Source organism: Aristolochia californica, unplaced genomic scaffold, assembly GCF_029961685.1.
Source record: "Aristolochia californica isolate CCGP_79_NKW_82.1479 unplaced genomic scaffold, dmAriCali1.0.hap1 SCAF_12, whole genome shotgun sequence".
Classification (NCBI taxonomy): domain Eukaryota; kingdom Viridiplantae; phylum Streptophyta; class Magnoliopsida; order Piperales; family Aristolochiaceae; genus Aristolochia; species Aristolochia californica.
In genome coordinates, this window is record NW_027181793.1 from 1,938,658 (window position 1) to 1,959,965 (window position 21,308).

Below are 21,308 nucleotides of genomic sequence, written 5' to 3' on the forward strand. Positions count from 1 at the left end.
CCCTCACAAAGAAGAAGCAAAGCATTGAAGACTAGAGTTTAGGAAGTTATGAAAATCTCAAAACTCAATCTATGTAAGAGCGCAACCCCAAACCTTCCAAACTTGAGGTAAAATGGAAACTTTTGAAGTTTTAGGTCATATTTGCATTCATATATGTTTTACTAAAGTGTACGCACATTTCAAACATGTTGGAGTCACTTAGAATCATAATCAATCATGCATTAAAAATCCACATAGTGAGGATTGATCAATCAATATCTGCCAATGATCAATCAACTAGAAATGCACGGGCCAAAAATATAAAGCATGACCAATCAATCTTGATCGATTGATCGATCATCCAAAACATAGCCAAATTGTGCTATAAAGCATGATTGATCAACCCAAGTGGATCTATCGATCAATATTGTCCAAACAATGTAAAATTATGTTGATTGATTGATCAATCACTAGAGTCTAATCTATCATACAGAACTTTGTCATCTAGGGACATAAAGCATGATTGATCATGGCAAAGTCATTGATTGATCATACAAAACATTGCCATCTAGGGACATAGAGCATGATCGATCATAGCAAAATCATTGATTGATCATACTTGTTATGCATTGCTAGTAGGAATTCTGATTGATCGTCATACCCTCTATAATGACAGATCAACTGAACTTGTAACACCCAACAAGAGGATATTGATAGATAATAGCATCGTTCAATAAGTCATTTTTTTACAAAAATATAGTCATTACACACGATTGATAAATCAACACTTTACACTGATCGATCAATGTAGAGTCACCTTTTTAAAAAAAAACAAGCAAAAAATAGGTAGTTTGGCTTAGGGAACTTATAAATACCCCACCAAATGTCCTTTTGAGAAGTTAATGTGCTTTTATTGGCATACCTAGTACATATTATTTTTAATTACTTAAAAATTTCTTCTTAAGTCCTTTTTGAGAAAGAAAGAGCATATTTTGCAAATCCATTCTATTCCTTTCTCAAATTCCACTCCTTGCATACATTCTAATCAAGCTCTTATCCATGCCATTATGCATAAAAGGCTGGAGGCTTGGACTTTTCAAGGAGAAGGTTGTCTCTCCACAAATCAATGGGTGTAAGTTTTTCTTTCTTGTTTACTTTTCATTTTCTTGATAGGTGTTGGAAGATGGGCTCCAGCCCACATGACCAAGGAAGGCTCACATATCTAAGAGTATTATAAAATGGGTCACACGACTAAGGAAGGCCCACAAGATAGGCCCAAGCCCATAAGAAGTAGGACCCACCATGATTACCACAAGCTGGCATCCTTATCACATAAGTTGAAAGATCAAGAAGGATTCACAAAGGCATCATTATCTTATGGTCACATCCTAGAAGAGTTCTAATTTGAGTTATGTTTGTCTTTTGATATATATAGAGTTATTTAATTATGTTAGGACTTATCTTTAAGTGTTAGAGTTTGGGTAAAGGTAGTTTTATTGTAATTGGATTCTACTACCTTCCTCTATTATAAATAGAGGTTCATGTACTCTGATTATAAGTAGTTTATGAAGTCAATGAAGTTTTTCTCTTTGCCATAAATTCAACAATAGGTTCATCTACAACTTTGCTCAATCTAAATAGAAAGGTTGGTTAGAGCTAGAATCTAACAAATCTCTTGGAGAGATAGTATTGTAATCGTGTATTTGGACATACAAGGAGAGCTAAAATCTTTTTCTTCTAAAATTTTAAGCTAATAGAGCGAATAGTAGTGGAATTTCCCAAGCACGAGTTCTTGGGCGGTGAATACCAATAGGAGAACAACGATAACAAAATATTTGGTATTCTTTGTGATGTGTGAATTTTGTTTCAATACCTACATCTTTTATTTACTCAAATTCTTGCAAACTTAAGTTGTAATTTTGTAAAAACTCAATTCACCCCCCTCTGCCTCCCCCCTGTTGGAAGATATGATGTAATTAGGGTGGCACTAATGTAATTAGTTTAATCATTTTTTCTCTTATTCACTCTTAGTAGGATAAAGGGTATTCTTATAATATTAGTACTTTTGATATCTATAAATACAACTTAAGGGGGAAGGTTTAGACAAGTCCTTGACCCTATTCTTCCTCCTCTTTTCTCCAAATTTGTAATTCTTCCTCTTCTCCTCCTAAAACCTTATCTACACAACTCTTCTTATTCTTCTCATCCATTAATCCTCTTCTAGTGTGATTATACATCATGGAATTTTAAGTTTCAATATGGTATCAAAGCGGGCAAAGATCTGAGATGGAAAAGGAGAAGAAGATGGAAAAGAAAAGGAGGAAGAAGAAAAAAAAAGAAAAAAAAAGAAAAAATAGGAGTTTCTCGTTTTTCCTTGTCTTTCTTTCCTAATTCCTATTTTTCATTAGACGTTTAAACTCTCTTATCATATATTTCATATAGAAAATTATATACCGTTGGAAGAGTCTAGTTTCCAAATAAAAATAAATCATTAAAATCAGATTTTTATAGAAAGATAAATCGACATCTAAAGTAGCAAAAGTCAAGCAGCAGAAAAATTTTATGCAGTAGCTGAAAGCATCAAATTTCAAGTCATTTTATGCCAACAAGAACAAGACTTTATATGGAGAATTATAAATCAAAATTAATATTTGTAGGTCTATTTTCTTACCCATTGAACCAATTCTCAATCTGAGTTTTTTATATGGAGATATCAATCTCGAAAGAGCCAATGGTCATGTTGGCCAAAGAAGAAAGAGTACTCAGTTTGGCAAAATTACAATTCAAAATTTATCAGATTATTTATCTAAAAATAAGTATATTTTATGAAGACAAATTATACTTGGATGAAAGCTATTTAAGTTTAGTTTCAAAAGGAGAAAATTTTATATTAATCTGATCTATATTTAAGGAGGTATTCACATTGGAAGAATCAAATGTCGTGTTGGTGTCCTGTTCCATGCAAATATCCGAATTTACGCCAAATTTTTTGCTTCACTTTTTTTATTTGTTGTTATTGAAAATATCAGGAAACTATCTCATGATCTACCCTTAGAATTTTTTTTCTATTAACTAAAAATATCTGGAAAGAATCTTCATAAGATCATTTTATTTTCATAAATTTTCCTTGATTTATTTTTCAAAGAGAAGAAATGTTCCTATTCTAAATTATGGCAACTTCCCAAAAAGGTAGTTACTTGATTTAATGCTACAAATTACAGAAGTATCTATGTAAGGAGATTTTAATCTAAGATCATATTCAAAACGTGTGTTTCTTCTCTGGTTATGAAAAATCCTTGCAACATATTAACATCATGTTGGAGTAATACTCGGTGTATTTATCCCCTTATGAAGTGAGCAACCTCACTTAACCTATCACTCGGTGAAATCCTTTGAAGCTATAACTAGTCTAGCCTCAAGCTTTGCATTCTGTTTTTTTTCTTTTGCCTTTCAGAATTAGTTTCATTCTGGAATTACATCTCTAACCGTGGACTATATTCAAAAACAGGACACTTATGTCATTTGCTACTAATAGTTGGTTTAATATGGTTATCTCTCTGTTTGGTGTCTAAATTATCACTGATGCAGTAAACATGGAAGCAACATCCATTATTATTTTATTCACTCTTCTCTATTTTTTAGAAGAACTTGCAGCTGCTCTCGAAACCAGCAACACTCAATTCAATTATTCTTTTTTAGAAGATTAGTAACACTTGGATTATTGGTGGCTTATAACTTGGTTCCAGTGTATTATTTGGTGCATATCTTCCTTATTCAAGGATGGACTTGCAGCAGATTATTTCATGTGTCCTTATTAAGGATTTTCATTATTTGGTACTTGTTATTTGGGCATTGGCCCATATCCATTGATGCTAATGTGTCTCTTTGACTGAGATAATATTATTGAAAAAAGACTACTAGATTGCTAACTATTATCAGCATTGGTTCATCTGACGCAGAATTTGATTTTTTGAGGAAAATAAATTACATGGAGGCCTCAACATCTTATCTTCCTCATTATCCATTACCCTCTAATTTGGCAGCCTTTCTCCTACCGTCCTTTATTTGACTCTCGCTAACACCTTTGGCCAAACATGTTTGGAGCATCGCTTTGGTTGGTCTCTTTTATTTATATGGGTATTTTAAGTCCTTTGGGACTTTTTATTGGTACTCGTGGGTCTTTTGTTGTCGTCTTGTGAATGGCAGACATCACCCACTCTATTTTGTATTGGTACCTGTTGCAACTTAGGATTTCATGATGTATAATCACAATAGAAAAGGATTAAGGGGTAGAAGAAGAAGAAGAGTTGTGGAGAAAAGGTTTTAGGAGGAGAAGAGGAAGAGTGACGAATTTGAAGAAAATAGGAGGAAGATTAGGGTTATGGAGTTGTCCAAACCCTCTTCCTTAAGTTGTATTTATAGGTATCAAAAATACTAATATTACAAGACTACCCTTCACCCTAGTAAGAGTGAATAAGAGACATAAATCATCAAAATAATTACATAAGTGTCATCTTTATGAGATGAGTCTTTATTTACCATCATGCCACCATTGTGCGGCTTGTGGGCCTTCTCCTTAGTCTGTGATCTTGAGCCCATCTTCTACATACTTGGACGTGTGGGCTTGGGGCCATCTTCCAACAGTACCCTTGGGTCTTTTATCATCTTATTGTAAACGACATATATTATCCACTTTAGTGATTATTATCACTATATTTGGTTGAAACTCTTTGAGGTTGGTTTGGACTTATATGCTATCACTAGGGGTGGCTTCGAATTGAGTCGGCTCGCGAGCGGCTCGAGTTCGGCTCGGTGCCGGCTCGGTTCGATTCGGTATCTCTCGAGCTCAAACAAAGCCCGAGATTCGAAATTGGCTCGTTTAAATTAACGAGTCGAGCTCAACCAAAGCCAGATTCTGCTCGATGGCCCGCGAGCTGGCTCATTAATTTAATGAGCGGCAGATTCGGGGGGATTTGGGAAATTGTCGGCAGTCTACCATCTCCCGAATTTTTTTTTTCTGTCTCTCTCTCTCGTGCTCTCTTGGTCTTCTCCTTCCCTCTTCTTCCTCCAAAATTTTTTTCTCCCTCTCGTCGCCGGTGCCCCTTCCGCAGTCGCCACACCTAATCCTTCCCCCCGCGCATCGCCTTCTCTGCCTCTCATCGTCGTTGTTGTCGACTCCCATAGTGTCGCCCTCACCTCGTCATACCCCATCTAGAGCAGCTGCTCTGAACCCTCTCCCATCATCGTCACCCCCCTACTACCGCATGCTACCGCTGTTAGATCAATCGGTCACTGCTCTCGCCGGAACGGTACAGAACCCCCCGATACCCTTGTTGAGGGGGGAAATTCGACGCTCCTTCCCGCACAGCGTGCGATCTCGTACGTGCAGTTCACACATGCTAGTTGTGCACGTGCGATTTTTCTATATTTAAAAAAAAACTTGCAAATCCTATTCTCAGCCTGTTTTTCCTCTGGACGATGCAATTTTGTCAGCCCAAACCACCTCTAGTACTGTTTTTCCTCCAGGCGATGCAACAATACGTAAAAATATAGTGTGTTAAAGTTAGCATTTGATCAAATTTTCCTGTTTATTTATTTATTTATTTATAATTAATCATGTGCACAGTTAATTGGCTCATGTAATTATTGTATTAATTTACAATAAACTTCAATCATTAATTAATATAAAATCTAATTTAATTAATTAATATATTAATTTATTTTAATTATACATTAAAATACTTATTCGTGTTGTAATCATATTTTTTTACCTAATTTGGGGTTTAAGTGTTATTTTTAATTAAGTATACTATTATAAGTTACTTATTTTCTTGTTTTTTATATTTTTCTCATTTTGGGACACTAACACCGGAAACTGTTTTCCAGTGTAAATGAACTTCTTACCCTAACTGGGATAAAGGTAGTTTAATAGTAATTAGATTCTACTTGCTTTTTCTATTATAAATAGAGGTTCATGTACTAAAATTCCATGAAGTTAATGAACTTTACTCTTTTTTGGAAATTCAACATGGTATTAGAGAGGGTTATGTGAGTTGACTTGGTCAACCCATAGAGATAATGCAATATTTTTCTGATCTATCATCTCTAGTAGTTTAGATTCATATTCTATCTTTTTTCTTTCTTTCCTAACCTAGTACCTGTCGATTTCTTGGCGTTTGCACCTCCATACTGAATTTTTTATTTTAAAAATTAAATATTGATAGAAATATCTTTGAGTCTACTTTCCAATGAAAAAATATTTTTGGCAATCAGATTTTTCTATGAATAAAAATAGATTTTTGAAGCGGTAAAGGTCAGACTTCAACAGAGGTTCGAGCAACAGCAAAAAACTTCAACTTTTGAGCCATTTTATGCCATCAAGAAATAAAATTTACATGTCAAAAGAAATATTAGTATGTCTACTTTCTACCTTATCAAACCAATTCTCAATTTGAGTTTTGTAGAGGATGATATCAATTTTACAAGGGTTAATAATGGTCATTCTAGCCAAAGAAGAAAGAGTACTCAATTCGGTTAGATTACGGAGTCTAAAATCTATCAGTTTCTTTCTGTCAAAAGTATTATATTTTATGAATAAAAATTATTTTTTTATGAAATTTATCGAACTTTAGTTTCATAAGGAGAAAATTTCATGTCAATCTGATCTATATTTAAGGAGATATTCGCATTGGAGTCGACAAGGGTCAAGCTACATAACGAAACAAATCAAGAGGTTATAATAGAATCAAGAACGAAGTTCTTTTTATGTCAAAATAAATATCAATTTAAACCTATTTGAGTCTAGTTTATTGAGATATAAACCGTTTATGTTTATGAGCTATATCTTTGGAGATATCAATATCAGTAGTACTATATGTAAGTTCTCTTGAAAATCTTTTTTTTTTCTATTATCTCTCCATGCATTGACGTGAATAGAGTTTCCTTTTCTCATAAAATCCGAGTTTTATATCCAAATTTATCTTCTAATAAGAGAGTTTTGGTCAAACTTAATCACTCCATGATGTGCTCATTCAAGGTAAGAAATATCTTGCTTCAATGTTACTTTCAAGTTTTGCGTTTTTGTTAGTTGGTTGTGTATTTTCCGCATAGTTAACTCCTAAAATTGTGATCACCCCAAAAGAGTTATAATTGGTCAAATTTATTAAGTTCTACCATTATAGTCTCCAATATTTTTCACAAAAAAATGTCACTTTGGAAGTATGAGTCTTGCATAGTTGCGTCCTTCAGGTTGAAGTTGTTTTCATCTAGTTTTTTTTTAGTTTGTCATTTTATGTTTTCATCACTCCAAAGAAATGCTTAGACCCACTACCTAAAAAGTATAGGAGTATACCCAACATCTAGCTTGAGTCAAGTCTTTTATCCTTCACCCAAGAGGTGATTTGTGTTTGTACTACACTTAAAAAGTTAGTAGTCTCTTTGTTAAGCCCTAAAGTTGGGTCATTTTTCGGCTTTTAAACTGAGCAGAGTGTGTTTGTTTCAGACTATTTCCATTTTGAATAGTGTATGAAGCTTTTTCATATGGCTAGGAGTGATTTTCATCTCACATATTGTGTTTTGTCCAAGCTGAGTCTCTATGTTCTTTTTATCCCCAGTTTGAAGAGAAGTAGAAGTAGTATAAAAAAGAGGTATTTTGCTCCACATGTTGTGGTAATTTTTATGTGACAAAAATATTCAAAAAAGGGGAGAACAGAAAATGAAGTTTTTGCAACTATGAAGAATTTTTTCAACAAATGAATATTGAATACCAAGAATCATTTTTATTGCAAGCTGAAGTTATAAACTCCAGCTTGAGGGGGAGTGTTGAAGAGTAGACATGGAAGAGTCTTGCATGACTCTCATAGTAAGAAGTCTCATAGAGTCAGAATTAATATGGTGGAGTCTTACAAGAATCTCACGAGAGGAGGTATCACAGAAGAGTCACAGTTAAAGGTGTTTTTCATTATGTTAGTTTTCTATTTATATTCAGTTGTTCAATTATTCTAGGACTTATCTTTTCATGTTTAACTTTTGGTGTAACTGGGATAAGGGTAGTTTAATTGTAATTAGATTCAACTTGTTTCTTCTAGTATAAATAGAGACTCATGTACTCAAATTACATCAAGTTAGTGAAGTTTTCCTCATTTTCAAAAGTTCAACAAAGTTTAAAATCACAAGCACGTGTATGTAACTCTTTCGAGAAATCTCTTTGTTTTGACAATTTTCGAATTGATTTGAAACTTTTCGAATTGATGTGAAAATCTCAAAACGTTTGGAATGCAAGGAGAGCTTCATTCAACCATAGTAGGCTTGGTGAACAGTATGGGGTGCAAATTCATTTAAATAGATACAATCAAATGGTATAAAAATTAACCATTTTAGTGGTGTTTCTCTACAAAAAACAACACTTTGTTTAGCAAAAGTTAGCCAAATCAAATGCAATAAATCTCATAAGAATACTTTAAATCATGATTTGAGTTGTTAACAACATGGTAAGTCAATTACACATTTTGGTGAGTAACGCCAAAATCTCCAAAGTTTCACTCATAGGAATTTTTGAATGAGCCATTCGGACAACTATGGTCCAATCGGATGACCTTCATAAAGCACTTCTTCTCTTTTCTTCAGTCTAGTCGCCTAACAGGGTGAGTGGGTACTTAAATCTTCTATCCAGTTGGATGGTGTGTATTTGGTTGGACGACCTTCTTTAACAAACATTATTTCTTTATTTCATTTTAAGTTCTTTTTGGCAAGTTGATCATATGGTTGGGCAAATGGATCACAATAGTGCCTTTTTTTCTCTTCTTTCGATTAGATGGACATTGGCCGGTCAATCTATTTTTAGTGGGTTATTTTTTTCTTTCGTGCTTGCCATTGGCCATTCAGTCAATTGGGCGACCGACTCCAAAAAATACTTGTTCTCTTCTAACTAGTTGGCAACTGTCCGATGATCAAATCGACTTCATTATTCTTTTGACAACAATCCTGAATTTTTACATAGGTCAATTGGTTGCTCACAGATTGATCGAATAGCTGATCTTTCAAATTTCTTCGTGAGTTTTTCTTTGTTAAGATTGATCAATCAAATTTTACGAAAAAACTCTCTTGTATTTGTTATTATCAAAATTAATCTTATGGATATTTTAAGACAAAAAATACTTATGCATAAATTATAACTCTTTGACAAAAAAATGAAATGACAATTCTTTGACTTCATATGAAAATGCCCCTACATAAGTAGTCAACTACACAAAAACAATCAATTAATTCAACATCAAAGAAGCATAATATGCAAAAGGTATTTTTGACCAAAGATTGAAGAATCAGTATTTCATATATTTTCATCTAAGAATCTTAATTTTATGAATCAATTTATCGATTATTTGTAATTTTTTCCAAAGAAAAGAAGTAAAATTTTTACTACATTTTGAACGGTAAATATTAAATAGTATCGTTTTGACCTCTGTAGCTTAGGGCCTATTAGTGGGCCTCTAGGTCAATTGAAAGTCAATTAGATTACATTGTCACTTTGACCCGGATGCAATAGTGTAAGCACCGGACACCAGTTCAAGTAGATAAACTGGTTCATCCACTTGAACTTGCCTATGAGTAAAGTGTGTGAATCAGGATTCCCACCAAAATCCTGACTCATCCTCTTAAACTCACGTATAACTCGCAAAAGTGGATCTTGCTCTCCTCTCGACGCTCTTGATCTTGTACTCCTGTCTCCCTCTCGCTCATTATTAATTTGGTACATTATCAAAAATTTATGTTTAATTATTATTTTTTTAATTAATTAAATTAATAATTTTAAAATTTGTGGAAATATATTATTAATTTATACTACTAAAAATCTATCTTATGTTATTAATAAAATAATTTATTTATTTATTTATTTATTATATTAATGATTTAAGAGTGGTAATTAAAATATTGTTAAAATAAACAATTGATCAAATATCTTTGTTTAATTATTTTATTTTTTATCTTTAATTAAACTAAATAATTTTTAATTTTGTGTAAATATATTATTAATTTATACAACGTAAAAATTTATATTATCTTATTAATAAAATATCATATAGAAGACGTATTCCAGATAACCGACTTGTGTTCTGACTGATTCTGACTTGAGCCACACCAAGCAAGACCTGTTCTAGAAAACCGACTTGACTCACGTTAGTCGCCTCGCCCGTTTTGCAAACCAACTCAAATGAGTCGCATGCAAGTACGAGGCAAAAGGGTAACCTCTTTTTTACGCCTATGCAGTTTGCGACTCCTAGATGCACACGTATAAGCCTCTTTTTCAACGCTTATAGCCTTCCTTAGAGTCATGGATTCCAGGATCTTAGATTTGGTTTTTAATAATTATTAATATAATGATATAAAAATTAAATAAACTAATTAATTTAATATAATATTCCTATCGGAATATTTCATATATTATTTTTTTACCACTTTTTAAACTGTAGAATAAATGTGGGTAAATAAATTAAAAAATAAGAAAATAACTTAATTTTTTTCAAAATAATAAAAAAAAAATTATCTCTAAAAAAATGACATGAGTCGTATCTTATCTTAAACTTATATTATTAAGTACATAGCCAATACTATCCAAAAGATGGACTTGTTAAGAACGTAAGGAATAATCCACATCACACCCACTTTCACAAGCTAATGACCACGACGGCCACACTCTAGCGGCAACCACACTCTAGTGACGGCCCACTCGAGTTTCTGCTAGGTCGCCCCCTCAGGACTCATGCCGCGAGGATTCGAACTCGTGACATAGCGCCTACTCTGATACCAAATGTTAAGCACCTAGCTAATACTATCCAAAAGATTGATCTAGTAGGAGCGAAAGACATATGTACTTAACCCAGGATCACAATATATAACCATTCAAATAAAAAATTATTTGTAGTCCATATCTGGACCTCTTACCTTTCGATTCCTCGAGTTCGAGTATGTTGATAGCATAAAGGTGTAAAACTAAAACAATTAATAAAATTTTACAATTTAAGAAAATATATGATCACATAAGTTGTTACATGTAGAAAACAAAGATTTTTTTTAGTGTGAATCACAAAGATTTTATAATTTTTTTCCGAAATTCTATTATTTTGTGAGAGAAAATTTATTAAATAAAGTTACAAATCACTTTTTTTTATAAAAACAGAAAATAAAAAAAAGCTTGAGAGCATCTAAATTTTAAAATATTACCTTTATTTTTTATTTTCCCATTGTATTTCCGCACTGCCAAACATGGGTGACACTCGTGAAAGTAAACTGGTGCTAAGTTTTTACGGCGACTGCGACGGTCACGTGGCCACAGTGGGACCAGGTGCTTAAACTCCTCCTCCGGCTACCGCCACGTTCATAAATCGGTCGCTTTCTGTCTTTTCTAGTTCTCCCTCTTCGTTCCTCACTCTTCTCTAGAATCACGCTTTCGCTGCAACGCCACTCCACCCAAATTTCCAACTCAAGCTTCTAGAGTCGACATCTAAGCAATTAAGCATGCATGAGAGTGATTGGTTCTCTTCCGGTTAAACTCTGAAGCATAAATGTAGAGCGTGGGAGCCTATCATAAATAGAAGATATTTTCTCCTGCTTATTAAGAAAGATCGGGTTTTTAGCTCCTTCAAAATCGCAGCAGGGGCATTTAACCGGACGCTTCCTTCAATTCGTGCCGAGTCTTTTAGCAGAACGAGGATATTTTTGCAGTAGGATCTTGCGACTGCGTTTCAGATTTCTCTGGTTTCCGACGAGGTACGAACTCTGATTTCATTCTTGTTATCTTTCTGTTTAGAATCAGATTGAGTGGAAATGATCGGCTATCCGGTTCCTGTTTTTCGTCTCCGATAGATCTGGTGTGCGGACACCGGAATATACTGCGTATAGAATCGAAAAGGATTAGCCGTTTTTTTTTTTATGAATTTTGCGACGGAGTAGAGCATGTAGGACGTTCTTCGCTTACTGTGGTGGTTCCATGAATCAAGAGGGAGTTTGATTTCTTCTCAAGCTATGCTATTGATTTGCTCTAGAAACAAGAAACGGAGCCAGAACCGATTCCGTTTCGACTTTTGTCCGAATCTGTTGAATGGAGGCAACTGAGTGGTTGGGACCTGGCAAGTTGCAAGTACTGACGAGACGACTTTGGTGGTGATAGATCTGGTTTTCCACAACTTCGGAGAAGTGATTCACTGCCCTAGTTTTTCCCTCGTCAGACTTTGGCGTTTTCGTTTTTTTTTTTTTCTTGTTTCTACTTCTTCTTCCGGTACGCGTAGTTTGTAGCCTATTTGTAGAGCGTCTGAGTTGCATCTCCTTCTATTACAGTCATAGGACAGCAGTCGGGCCTAAAACCACTTGAATGGCGTAAACTTATCTCCGGCGGTTCTGCCCTGCCGAATTCCCCTTCGATTGCGCAGTCGATGGCGATCTGGTAATATTCAAGATTCCCATAAAATAGCTCTTTAATCAGATATTAATAAATACGAAATAAAGTGTCGTGATCTAGCGGTTTTAGATAGGGCGCATGGCATGACTACCAAATCCCACATTTACAAACCCTGCGTGGTTTCTCTTATTTTTATTTTGTCGTCGGCAAGACACTCATGAAATCACAAAAGATGACAGACACTTTGGGTTTTCAGGGGCATTTCCTCGAACACTTGGGGACAATAATTCCTTTTTCTGGAAAGAGTAACTAGCATCTGTAATTCCAGTGAAGTAGCATCTGGTGTTGGCGGGTCCACTCCATTTTGACCCAGCAATTCATCCATGTTACTATGGAGATGCAGCATCGAAATAATGTCAAATCCTCTTTGTGTTTTATTTTTTCTGGTGGAAATAGGAACATCCGCTTATTATATTCATTGCGTTGTGGCCATCTCATGTGACCTTTTGTTTTTATCCCGTGGTTCACACCTTGTCTGAGCCGCTAAAGCCGCTTCCGTACTTCTGTATAGTAATTAATGGGACCTTCTTTTGATTGGATTATCTTCCTCGGCTTTTGTATTGCTTTAGAATATGCTCTCTAATTGCCCGAGTTTCTGTGTGCTTTCTGTGCTCTTTCTTTTTGTCCGTTGGTGTTTCTGAGCATTGGCCGCCAACAGCCGCATGTTCGTGCTGTCTATAGAGGTCAACAAGGCCTTTTATAGGGTCAGAATTTCCGCCTGAAAAGACGTGCTATTTTGGGTGCGCATGGCTGGGGTAGAGTGCCACGTCATTTCCGGAGCCTTAGAAGCATTAGTTCTTTACTCAGGGTGTCTACATCGAGTTTTGAACTCTTAAAATTTTAATCTGTTAGTACTGTATAAAATTTTCATGAAGGATAAATTTTAAGTAATTAGAATTTTATTTTAAAGCATATCTAAAAGTATAATATCGCTTACCATATTATCCGATATGTATGATCTGGTGTGGTAGATGCACTATGTGAGCTGGGCAATCCCTGATTTGTGCTCATGATTTGTGCATATCCCTGATTTGTGCAGACAGAGAAAGGAATCGGACTTCTCGGCCTGAGATGCCGGGTATCCGATTAGGCAAAACATTGATAGAACACTCTTGGCTGGGTCCCCTTGATAATCTGTAGGTAATGCCCCGAAATGTTTGGTCATTTTGGTTCATCATTGCATGGGAAAGGAAACGCCTTTTTCTTTCTTCTTTTTTTACGTTGGTTGATAATCTGTAGGTAATGCCCTGAAATGTTTGGTCATTGTGGTCCATCATTGCATAGGAAAGGAAACGCCTTTTTCTTTCTTCTTGTTTTTACGTTGGTGGTGGTTAGGGCCTAAATGTTTTAACGCTGTTGACTTGAGTAGTTCGACAAAAGTATTATGGTTGTTGAAAGCATGCATAGTATGGTACTTATATAATTTTTTAAAGAGTAGTTTTATTTGAGTCTGCTTTAATGTATTTTTTGAAGTCTGCTTTAATGTATTTTTTGAATTAGTGTTAGAAAACTGGATTGAACTTCTCGGTCAGATTAGATCAAATCGAATTTGTTCCTTCTTTTGGGTGGGTAATTGTATGAACCTGTTGTCCTCTGTTCTCCTTAGGCACAAGTGGGCAAGTTGAGAGATCCTCGCGACCAGAGAAGAGATTTTGGATATTTTTTCTTTTAATAACACATGGTGTTGCATGGCATCGTCCCAGTTAAACAGGGTTTTACCTGAGTTCAATTTGACCTGGTCTCCTCAACCTAACGTTGTTCGGCTTTGGAAACCAACGGAAGAATGCTCTTTTAAGCAAGAAGACGGAAGGCTTCAGATCCAGGAAGTGCTGGTGTAGTACAGTACTCGCCAGTCTTATCTCTGTTCCCTTTCCATGCTTAAACATTAATGGAAAGTGTCTGCCCACTCAACTTGAATAGCTTTAGGCACCTCCATTCTGGCTTTTAGCTGTTTTTTCCGTAATTTTTTGTTTTTTCATGGCTTTTCTTTCCCGATAGTTGAAAAGCTTATCCAGGGACACGGTGCGATAGGGAAAAAGCTTCGCATAATACGTGCCCTATCTATGTGTCAAAATCGTTGGTCTACGGATTAGGCTGGACAGTGTGAATGCAGTAAGGCACGGAAATTATGTGAAATTCGAATTTTCGTGTTTCGCGGGCTGTGAGTAGAACTGACCGACTGGACTGTGGACAGTTAATGGTCCGCGGTACCTAGATACGTGTAGAGAGATGGAGACGGCCTAACAACCATCTCTTGTGAGGTCGGCGGCTAGTGTGAACTGCTTGGTCAACCTCTGGTGGTTGAACTTTCACACACTTACCAGTTACTAATGCAACATGTCCTCCCTTCTCTCTCCAATAGGCAGTAAGTACTTCTGTTCTTCACTCAGACAAATATTACTGATCCAAAAGAATTTATTGCAAGTTTATGTTCAGAATTGTACTTTCATTTATTGTAACGTTTCTAAATGGCTCGGTTCAGAGGGATTCAACAGGTCGGGTCCTTCGCATGGGGCCTACTATTTGTGTATAGTCGATGGTCTGATTGATTGTAGGGAAATTGCTTCTCTATAATTATTGGGGGCAATCGGCAGAGATTTTCGGCTTTGTATTATTCTGGACGGGGCTGTGTCGTCACTCTCTCAACTTGTCAGACCTCTTTCTGGATGAGCCCGTGAAAAGGGCCAGCTACAGAGTTAATTTTTCGTTACAGTACGTGCGGGCAAAAGAATTTGATGTGGCCTCTTGCCAGCATCTGGGGACTGGGTATTTCTTTGTTCACGATTGGTCAAGAACTGCGACCTCTTTCTTGATACAATCTTGAAATTATAGTATAAAAGACTTGCGTCTTCTTCGGCGCCTGTTTTAGATGTTGCGTCTATAACTGTAATGCTTTCGGCTGGGTAACTGGGCTATGGAAATTGAAGATAAATAGCTAATAATACATTAAGCAGGAAAAAATCATAAATACTCTTGTTCAAAATGTTCGTTAGGCTTAATAGTAGCTCTGTTATACCTTTTATAGTTTTGAAATCATTTAATCTGTGTGCTCTGGAGTAGCTCTGTAAGGAGCGTCAAGTTCGTTACAGAAGAGAATAAAATGGCTGCAGGAACCGGACTCAACCCCAATGGCATGGTCTTCCTTTACGGCAACTTGGATATTTTCAACCCATTTCTGCTCTTTGATGCCTTCTATGCACTCAAAAGGCTCGTTTTTGCTGCGAGTGTAGGCTCTTTATCAAATTGTCATTATATTTACTTTGTAGAACCAACCATGAAGTATCGTTCATCGTTTCGTGGTAGGAGTAGAGTGGTGGTATGTTCTCTAATTGTTTTTAACTCATGTTTTTAACAAAAATTTCGTTATGTAGTTGGGGAGAATGTGATCCTTGTAAATCTTGAGAGAGAAATGGCAACTGACTTGGGTAGAGCTTACCGTGAATGGCCACAACTTGATGAGTTATCAAATCAGAACGATTGTCAGGTACCCTTCCATTTTCTGGCCCTTTATCACTATGCTTATCAGGTTTCTTAAGCTGTTCTTGAGTAATAGCTCCTATTAAAAATCTGTTTCTTTTTCCTTGACTATGTGTTTACGCAAAGCAGTTCTGAAGATAAACTTGTCAAGATTCTGACGCCACTTTGCTTAAATTTATTTCATCTGATTATATTTATTGATTCAATCCAACGTTGCCCGGTTAACATTTCATTTTTGTCGATTCTTATTGCTTTTTATTGCAAACATTTTCCTTTTGGACTTCTTTTTTCACTTGACCGTATCTTGTGGATTTTTCAGAGCAGTTACCTGCTCATTTATATCCTTATACATTAAGTTTATTAATAACTTTCAGACTTTTTTTTCAAAAGGAAAAACATTTTTTTCAAAAAAAGATTTTTTTATCTAACTATAGCATTTTCTTAAGTTTTAGGTCCGATCCAAAGGGCTTCTGATGCTTTTATCGAGCTGTTTGTGTCAGTGAAATGTCATAATCCTGGTTTTGCATTCAAGGCAAAATGCAATGTTGCAGTTGAGAGATTTTTCATGTACTTGAAAAACAAAAGTAACTTAATGAATCATCTACCTTCTGTGTGGTTTTGCTTCTTTTTGTTCTGTTCAGTGTTTATTATTATAATTCCTTTCTGCTTTTGTCCCACATACTCTAAGCAATGGTGTGATGCCCAGGAACCTTCAACGTCACAACTTCTAGATCATGGTTCAATATCCTTCGGAAGATTTGCTGAAGAATCTCTATGTTGGGAAAAATGGTCCGTTTTTTCACATAATAGATGTAAGGAAGAACTAGAAAAATTCAGGGCCCCAGGATTAGTTGCTCAAAAGAAAGCTTACTTTGAAGAATATTATAGAAGAATTAGAGCTCTCAAGGCTTTGCAGTCCCAGCAAGATGGACTGACCATGGACTCTGGTGATAGTATTGTTTGTAGCCAAGGTCCAGAAGATGAACAGAGTACTGCAAAGGCAGAGAACTGCATTGATGGACAGGATGATGTTTTTCAGATGGAAGAAGATACTGTTCAAGTTTTTGCAGAGCAGGACAAGGTACCTACTGATATACCTCAAACGCAACATTTGGAACCTCACACCAAAGTATCCTGCACAGATTATCCCAAAACCTCTAAAGAAGGGACAAATGAAGAGATTGAAAACCTAACGTGTAATAATTTGCTTGAAAAAAAGGTGATAGTCGGCTTTAACAGTGAAAGGATACCAGAAGGGCAACCGAAGAAATATGTGGGCTTAGATGATGAAAGGATTGAAATAGAAGATACTCCTTCAGGTGCTACTCTACAGTATGAAACTCCAGTGGAGGATGTACTGCATGGAGGGTCAGGCATTAAACAGGAAATTAATCTTGTGCTTGCCAAGATTGAGGTCAATCACAAGATTAATGAAAGTCCTGCTTCTGTTGCTAAAAAGGTACATTACAGGTTAATGATTTGGGGTCTGACATGTCTGTCAGAATACAGATTTTTGAAGTAATCGACAATTTACATTCTAACATGCTTCCTTCTGTCAGTCATGGACTTCAGTAGGGGAACCATTGCAGGAGGTTGTTCGTCTAGGAAGGAGCTTGAAGAGCGTGAAACAAAATGTTACTCAAAAAGTATGGCATGAAACCTTTGTCGCTTTGGAAAATACTTCTGTCTGATACTTACATGCTTTCATCTGTATGTGAATGCTTTTTTAGGAGTCTAGTGCCATTACAATTAGAAACAGTGTGAAAGGAGACCTGAAGAAGGGAAATATGCCTAAATCACTGATAGGGTTCAAATATTCTCTTTGTAAAGTACCTGGAAAGGAGGAAAGTAGGATGAAATTGAGCAAGATACCTGTTAATAACGCTAAAGAGTCTGCACCAAGTTTCTCTCATAAACCACTGAAATATGTAAGTTCAACTGTCTGTCTCTTTACCTTGAACCTACAGAAGCTAACATGCTTATACTTTCTTGTAATATGTCAAAGGATGCTAGTGTTACTTCAGTTGAAAGAAATGCCAAAGTGCAAACCAGGAGAAGTCAAGAGGCAATGCTTATAGTTTCTTGTAATATGTCGAAAGATGCTAGTGTTACTTCAGTTGAAAGCAATGCCAAAGTGCAAACCAGGAGAAGTCAAGATGCAACTAAATCTGCACGATGTCTCAAGCATCCTCTCCCCAAAGCAACAAACAGGACAAATGATGCTATAAATTCAAGATTGGGATCTTCTAATGCACACTCTACATTGAACAAACTCAAGCATCCTGTCCCTGAAACAACAAGGAGGACGAAGGATGCTATCAATTCTTGTGGGGGAGCTTCTAATGCGTACTCTACCATGAATAAATCTACTTCTGTTTCTGAAAATAGACAGAGTAGAGGAGTCTCCTCTTTTTCTTCATGCAGATCAAGTAAAGAAGCTTCCTCTGTTTCTTCACAAAGACCTAGTGAAGAAACATTGTCCAGTGTGAGATTCCCTAAAACATTGTCTCTTTCTGGTGAAAGACGTACTGTCAATAAAGGTGGTGCACAAAGCAGCTGCCATTCCGGTCTCTCAAACAAATTACTGAGGTCTTCAGTTGATGCTAAAAGCTTGTCATTAGGGAAGGTAAATTTTTAAGTCAAGTGGACTGCTTTCCTATTTATGTCATACAAGACTTTCTTTTTGGGCCTTGCTTCTGCTTGTTGATAAGCTGGTAGAACTATGTTGGTTTAGATTCTACTTTTATTGTATGATGTCTCTGCTTAAATGCTGCTTCAAATGCTATTCTTGCAGCACATGTCAGCTGGGAAAGCTTTCTCTTGTGGCGTCAGAGACACTGCATCAGGGAACAGAAGGTTGGCTACTTAAAAAGTTAACATTTTAGGATAACAATTAGACTCACAATTTTTGGTTCTCCTCACCTTTTCATGAAATGGTCTTCAAGCTGAATCAATGAGACTAAGAGATTAAAAATGAACCCTTACTTGTTCTTGGTCTCCAACTTCTGCTTTTATTTTAAACCATGGTAAGAAAATAAATTTTTATTGAGTACTTGAGTTCTGCTCCAGACATGGATTTCGATAGGCTAAAAACATGTTTCTCAAATACTTGCTTCAAATCAGAATCAAGGGAGAAAAAAAGAAAAAAGAAAAAACTCATGCTTGAAACAGTTATCTGATGATATGAATAAGGAGGAAAAAAGAAAAAAGAACAAACTCATGCATGAAACAGTTATCTTATCATATAAATGAGGACCTTCACATCACACTTGTCATGTTATAACCATATGAATAGTTGCAGTAAGTTGTACATTGAAATACATGATTTAAATCTTAGGTGGCGTTAAAACTTACTTTATTGTCTTTCTAGTGCCTCCTAGAGATTATTGTTTTTATTGTTAGATTTTCTTTTTATTTCTCAAAATAGAAATCTAATCTGTGCTGTATCTGGAAAACCAGGAGTGTCAACTTACCTCAGACAAAATCAAATATGAGTCATCCAATGAAGCTTCAACTTGGAAGAAATGACAGAAATAACAAGCAAAAAGAGGTAAAGTGGCTCATCCCAGTCATGTGGAATTTTTTCTTTGAATGCAGTCCAGTAATCACCTTGCTGTTGAAAGAAGTTTTTGTTTTGTCCATGATGTAGATCGATGTCTATTCAATGCAAGGTAATTGTAAAAATGAACATAAATAGATAGTTTGTTTATGAGTGATTTTGTTGGAAGTTTTCTAATTACTATTAGCAATCAGTTTTAGCTAGTCAAGAAATTTTAAGTAAAAAACATCGAATATTAGTAATAATATGATCGAGACTGCCAAATGAGCAGTTCTTTGGCACCTAGACAACTTGCGATCATCTGCAACAACTTCAGAAAATATCCAAAGAAGAAATGTGAATCCTGGAATGAGATTGAGGAATTGGCACAATGATATTCAGAAAATAATTGGGTCAATAATTAAATGATTTTCTTACATAGTTTGTTGCTACGAGTAGTTGTTTTAAATAACCTCCTATGTCAGTTAGGGATTGGGATTGGCCCCTGCCATTGCTGATAACACTCCATTTCTGATGGTGTTAAAGTGATATCTTGTTCTTGGTTCTTTCTCCATTCCCTCACATGGAATAGTTTCCTTTCATGTAATTTTCTCTGTTTAATATAATTCTCAGTACTATTTGTCTATGTCAGAAAATAATGGGGTCATAATTTGATGATTTTCTCACATACTTTGTTACTACAAGTAGTTGTTGACCGTCTTCTTTCCGGTTTTGTTACTGGAAATTGGAAGAAATGGGTCTTTTAAATGCTGAATTGCCCAGAATGGTTAGTTGGTATGAACAGATCTGAATGAGATGTTGGCTACTAAACATTCATCCAATCTTCTTACTTCCCTGTGCAGGAAACAGGAGCGGCTGAATTTAGAGAACTCCGCATTAGTTCAAAGTTCGCTCCCTCACCAAAACAGACTTCATGAGAGCAGATTCTCCAAAATGGGATCCCAGCAGGGTTAGAATAATCTTTCAATGTCATTATTTTTCTCCCCTTGGTTAAAAAAGAAAACTAAGAAACTGATTGTTTCATGCTATTTTCCGTGATTTAACATTTTAAGGAATTGAAGTTCCATTTTCGACCTACACACTTGATTTTTGTGGAAGTCAATAGTATAAAGAATAGATTTTTTATTTTTCCAAAATCAAAATAGTGCCTAACTCTCACCATAACTTTTAGGGTTGCATTACGGCGTTCAGTGGATCTTGCTCACAGCGGAAGGAAGCGGGCACTAACCTTAAAGCAGCGATGCCTGAGATACGGTATATTCTGACCTGCAGTGGCCTGCGAATAGGCTGCAAAGCTTGGTTTCTGTTCATTAGTGCTAATAAAATGAACTTGATAAGAAAGTCAAAAAGCTCGGAGTTGTCAATCACTGGTGGAAGGTTGCTTTTATTGTCTATAATCTCTCTTTTTTTTTTTTTTTTGTAATAGAAATTGTAGATTTTGAATATTGTTGTCGTCAATACTCAGAATTGAATCATCGTTCAGATATATAGGTTTTTTGTTTGGAATGTGGATGATCCAATAGGCATTGTATTTTATTAAGCAAAACTAGTCCTTTGATAACGTATATGATAGAAGAAAAAAGATTTCAATAAGCTGAAGAGGGAAGACTCTTAGATTCTTTGCTATCATAATTTATATTCAAATTCTATGAAATTTATAGTTTAGATTGTTGTAATATTTCAGTTGGTCACTCTGATTTCTTGGGAAATATAATCTACTTTTAGTTTACAATGAGTCGTTCAATTCCAAAAATCCCCATTCGTATAAATTTGATGATAACAAGTTTAAGTCATTGCCGATGTGTATTTAAAATGCTTTGCAACTTAAAATGCTCTGAA

General features: G+C 35.6%; 1 protein-coding gene across 2 annotated transcripts; it reads left to right on the forward strand.

The window, feature by feature from the left end:
- The first annotated feature begins 11,372 nt into the window (after nt 1-11,372).
- LOC137945804 (uncharacterized) lies at nt 11,373-21,062 on the forward strand. 2 transcript variants are annotated; one of them, XM_068791836.1, is made up of 11 exons: nt 11,729-11,745; nt 15,494-15,659; nt 15,805-15,917; nt 16,617-17,369; nt 17,470-17,556; nt 17,641-17,838; nt 17,916-18,536; nt 18,705-18,766; nt 19,370-19,460; nt 20,312-20,418; nt 20,641-21,062. In XM_068791836.1, the coding sequence occupies exons 3-10, from the start codon at nt 15,843-15,845 to the stop codon at nt 20,384-20,386; spliced, it is 1,962 nt and encodes a 653-aa protein (XP_068647937.1). In that variant the 5' UTR covers nt 11,729-11,745; nt 15,494-15,659; nt 15,805-15,842; the 3' UTR covers nt 20,387-20,418; nt 20,641-21,062. The 2 variants fall into 2 exon arrangements, with proteins under 2 accessions (XP_068647936.1, XP_068647937.1); XM_068791835.1 differs by lacking the exon at nt 15,494-15,659 and having other exon boundaries at nt 11,373-11,745.
- The last annotated feature ends 246 nt before the right edge of the window (nt 21,063-21,308 follow it).

Excerpts from the sequence above, each read along its gene's own strand:
- LOC137945804 (XM_068791835.1), top strand. The coding sequence starts at position 15,843 with ATGGCAACTGACTTGGGTAGAGCTTACCGTGAATGGCCACAACTTGAT. Across the intron at positions 17,557-17,640 it reads AACAAAATGTTACTCAAAAA|GAGTCTAGTGCCATTACAAT; the intron begins GTATGGCATGAA and ends ATGCTTTTTTAG. Across the intron at positions 19,461-20,311 it reads GAAATAACAAGCAAAAAGAG|GAAACAGGAGCGGCTGAATT; the intron begins GTAAAGTGGCTC and ends TTCCCTGTGCAG.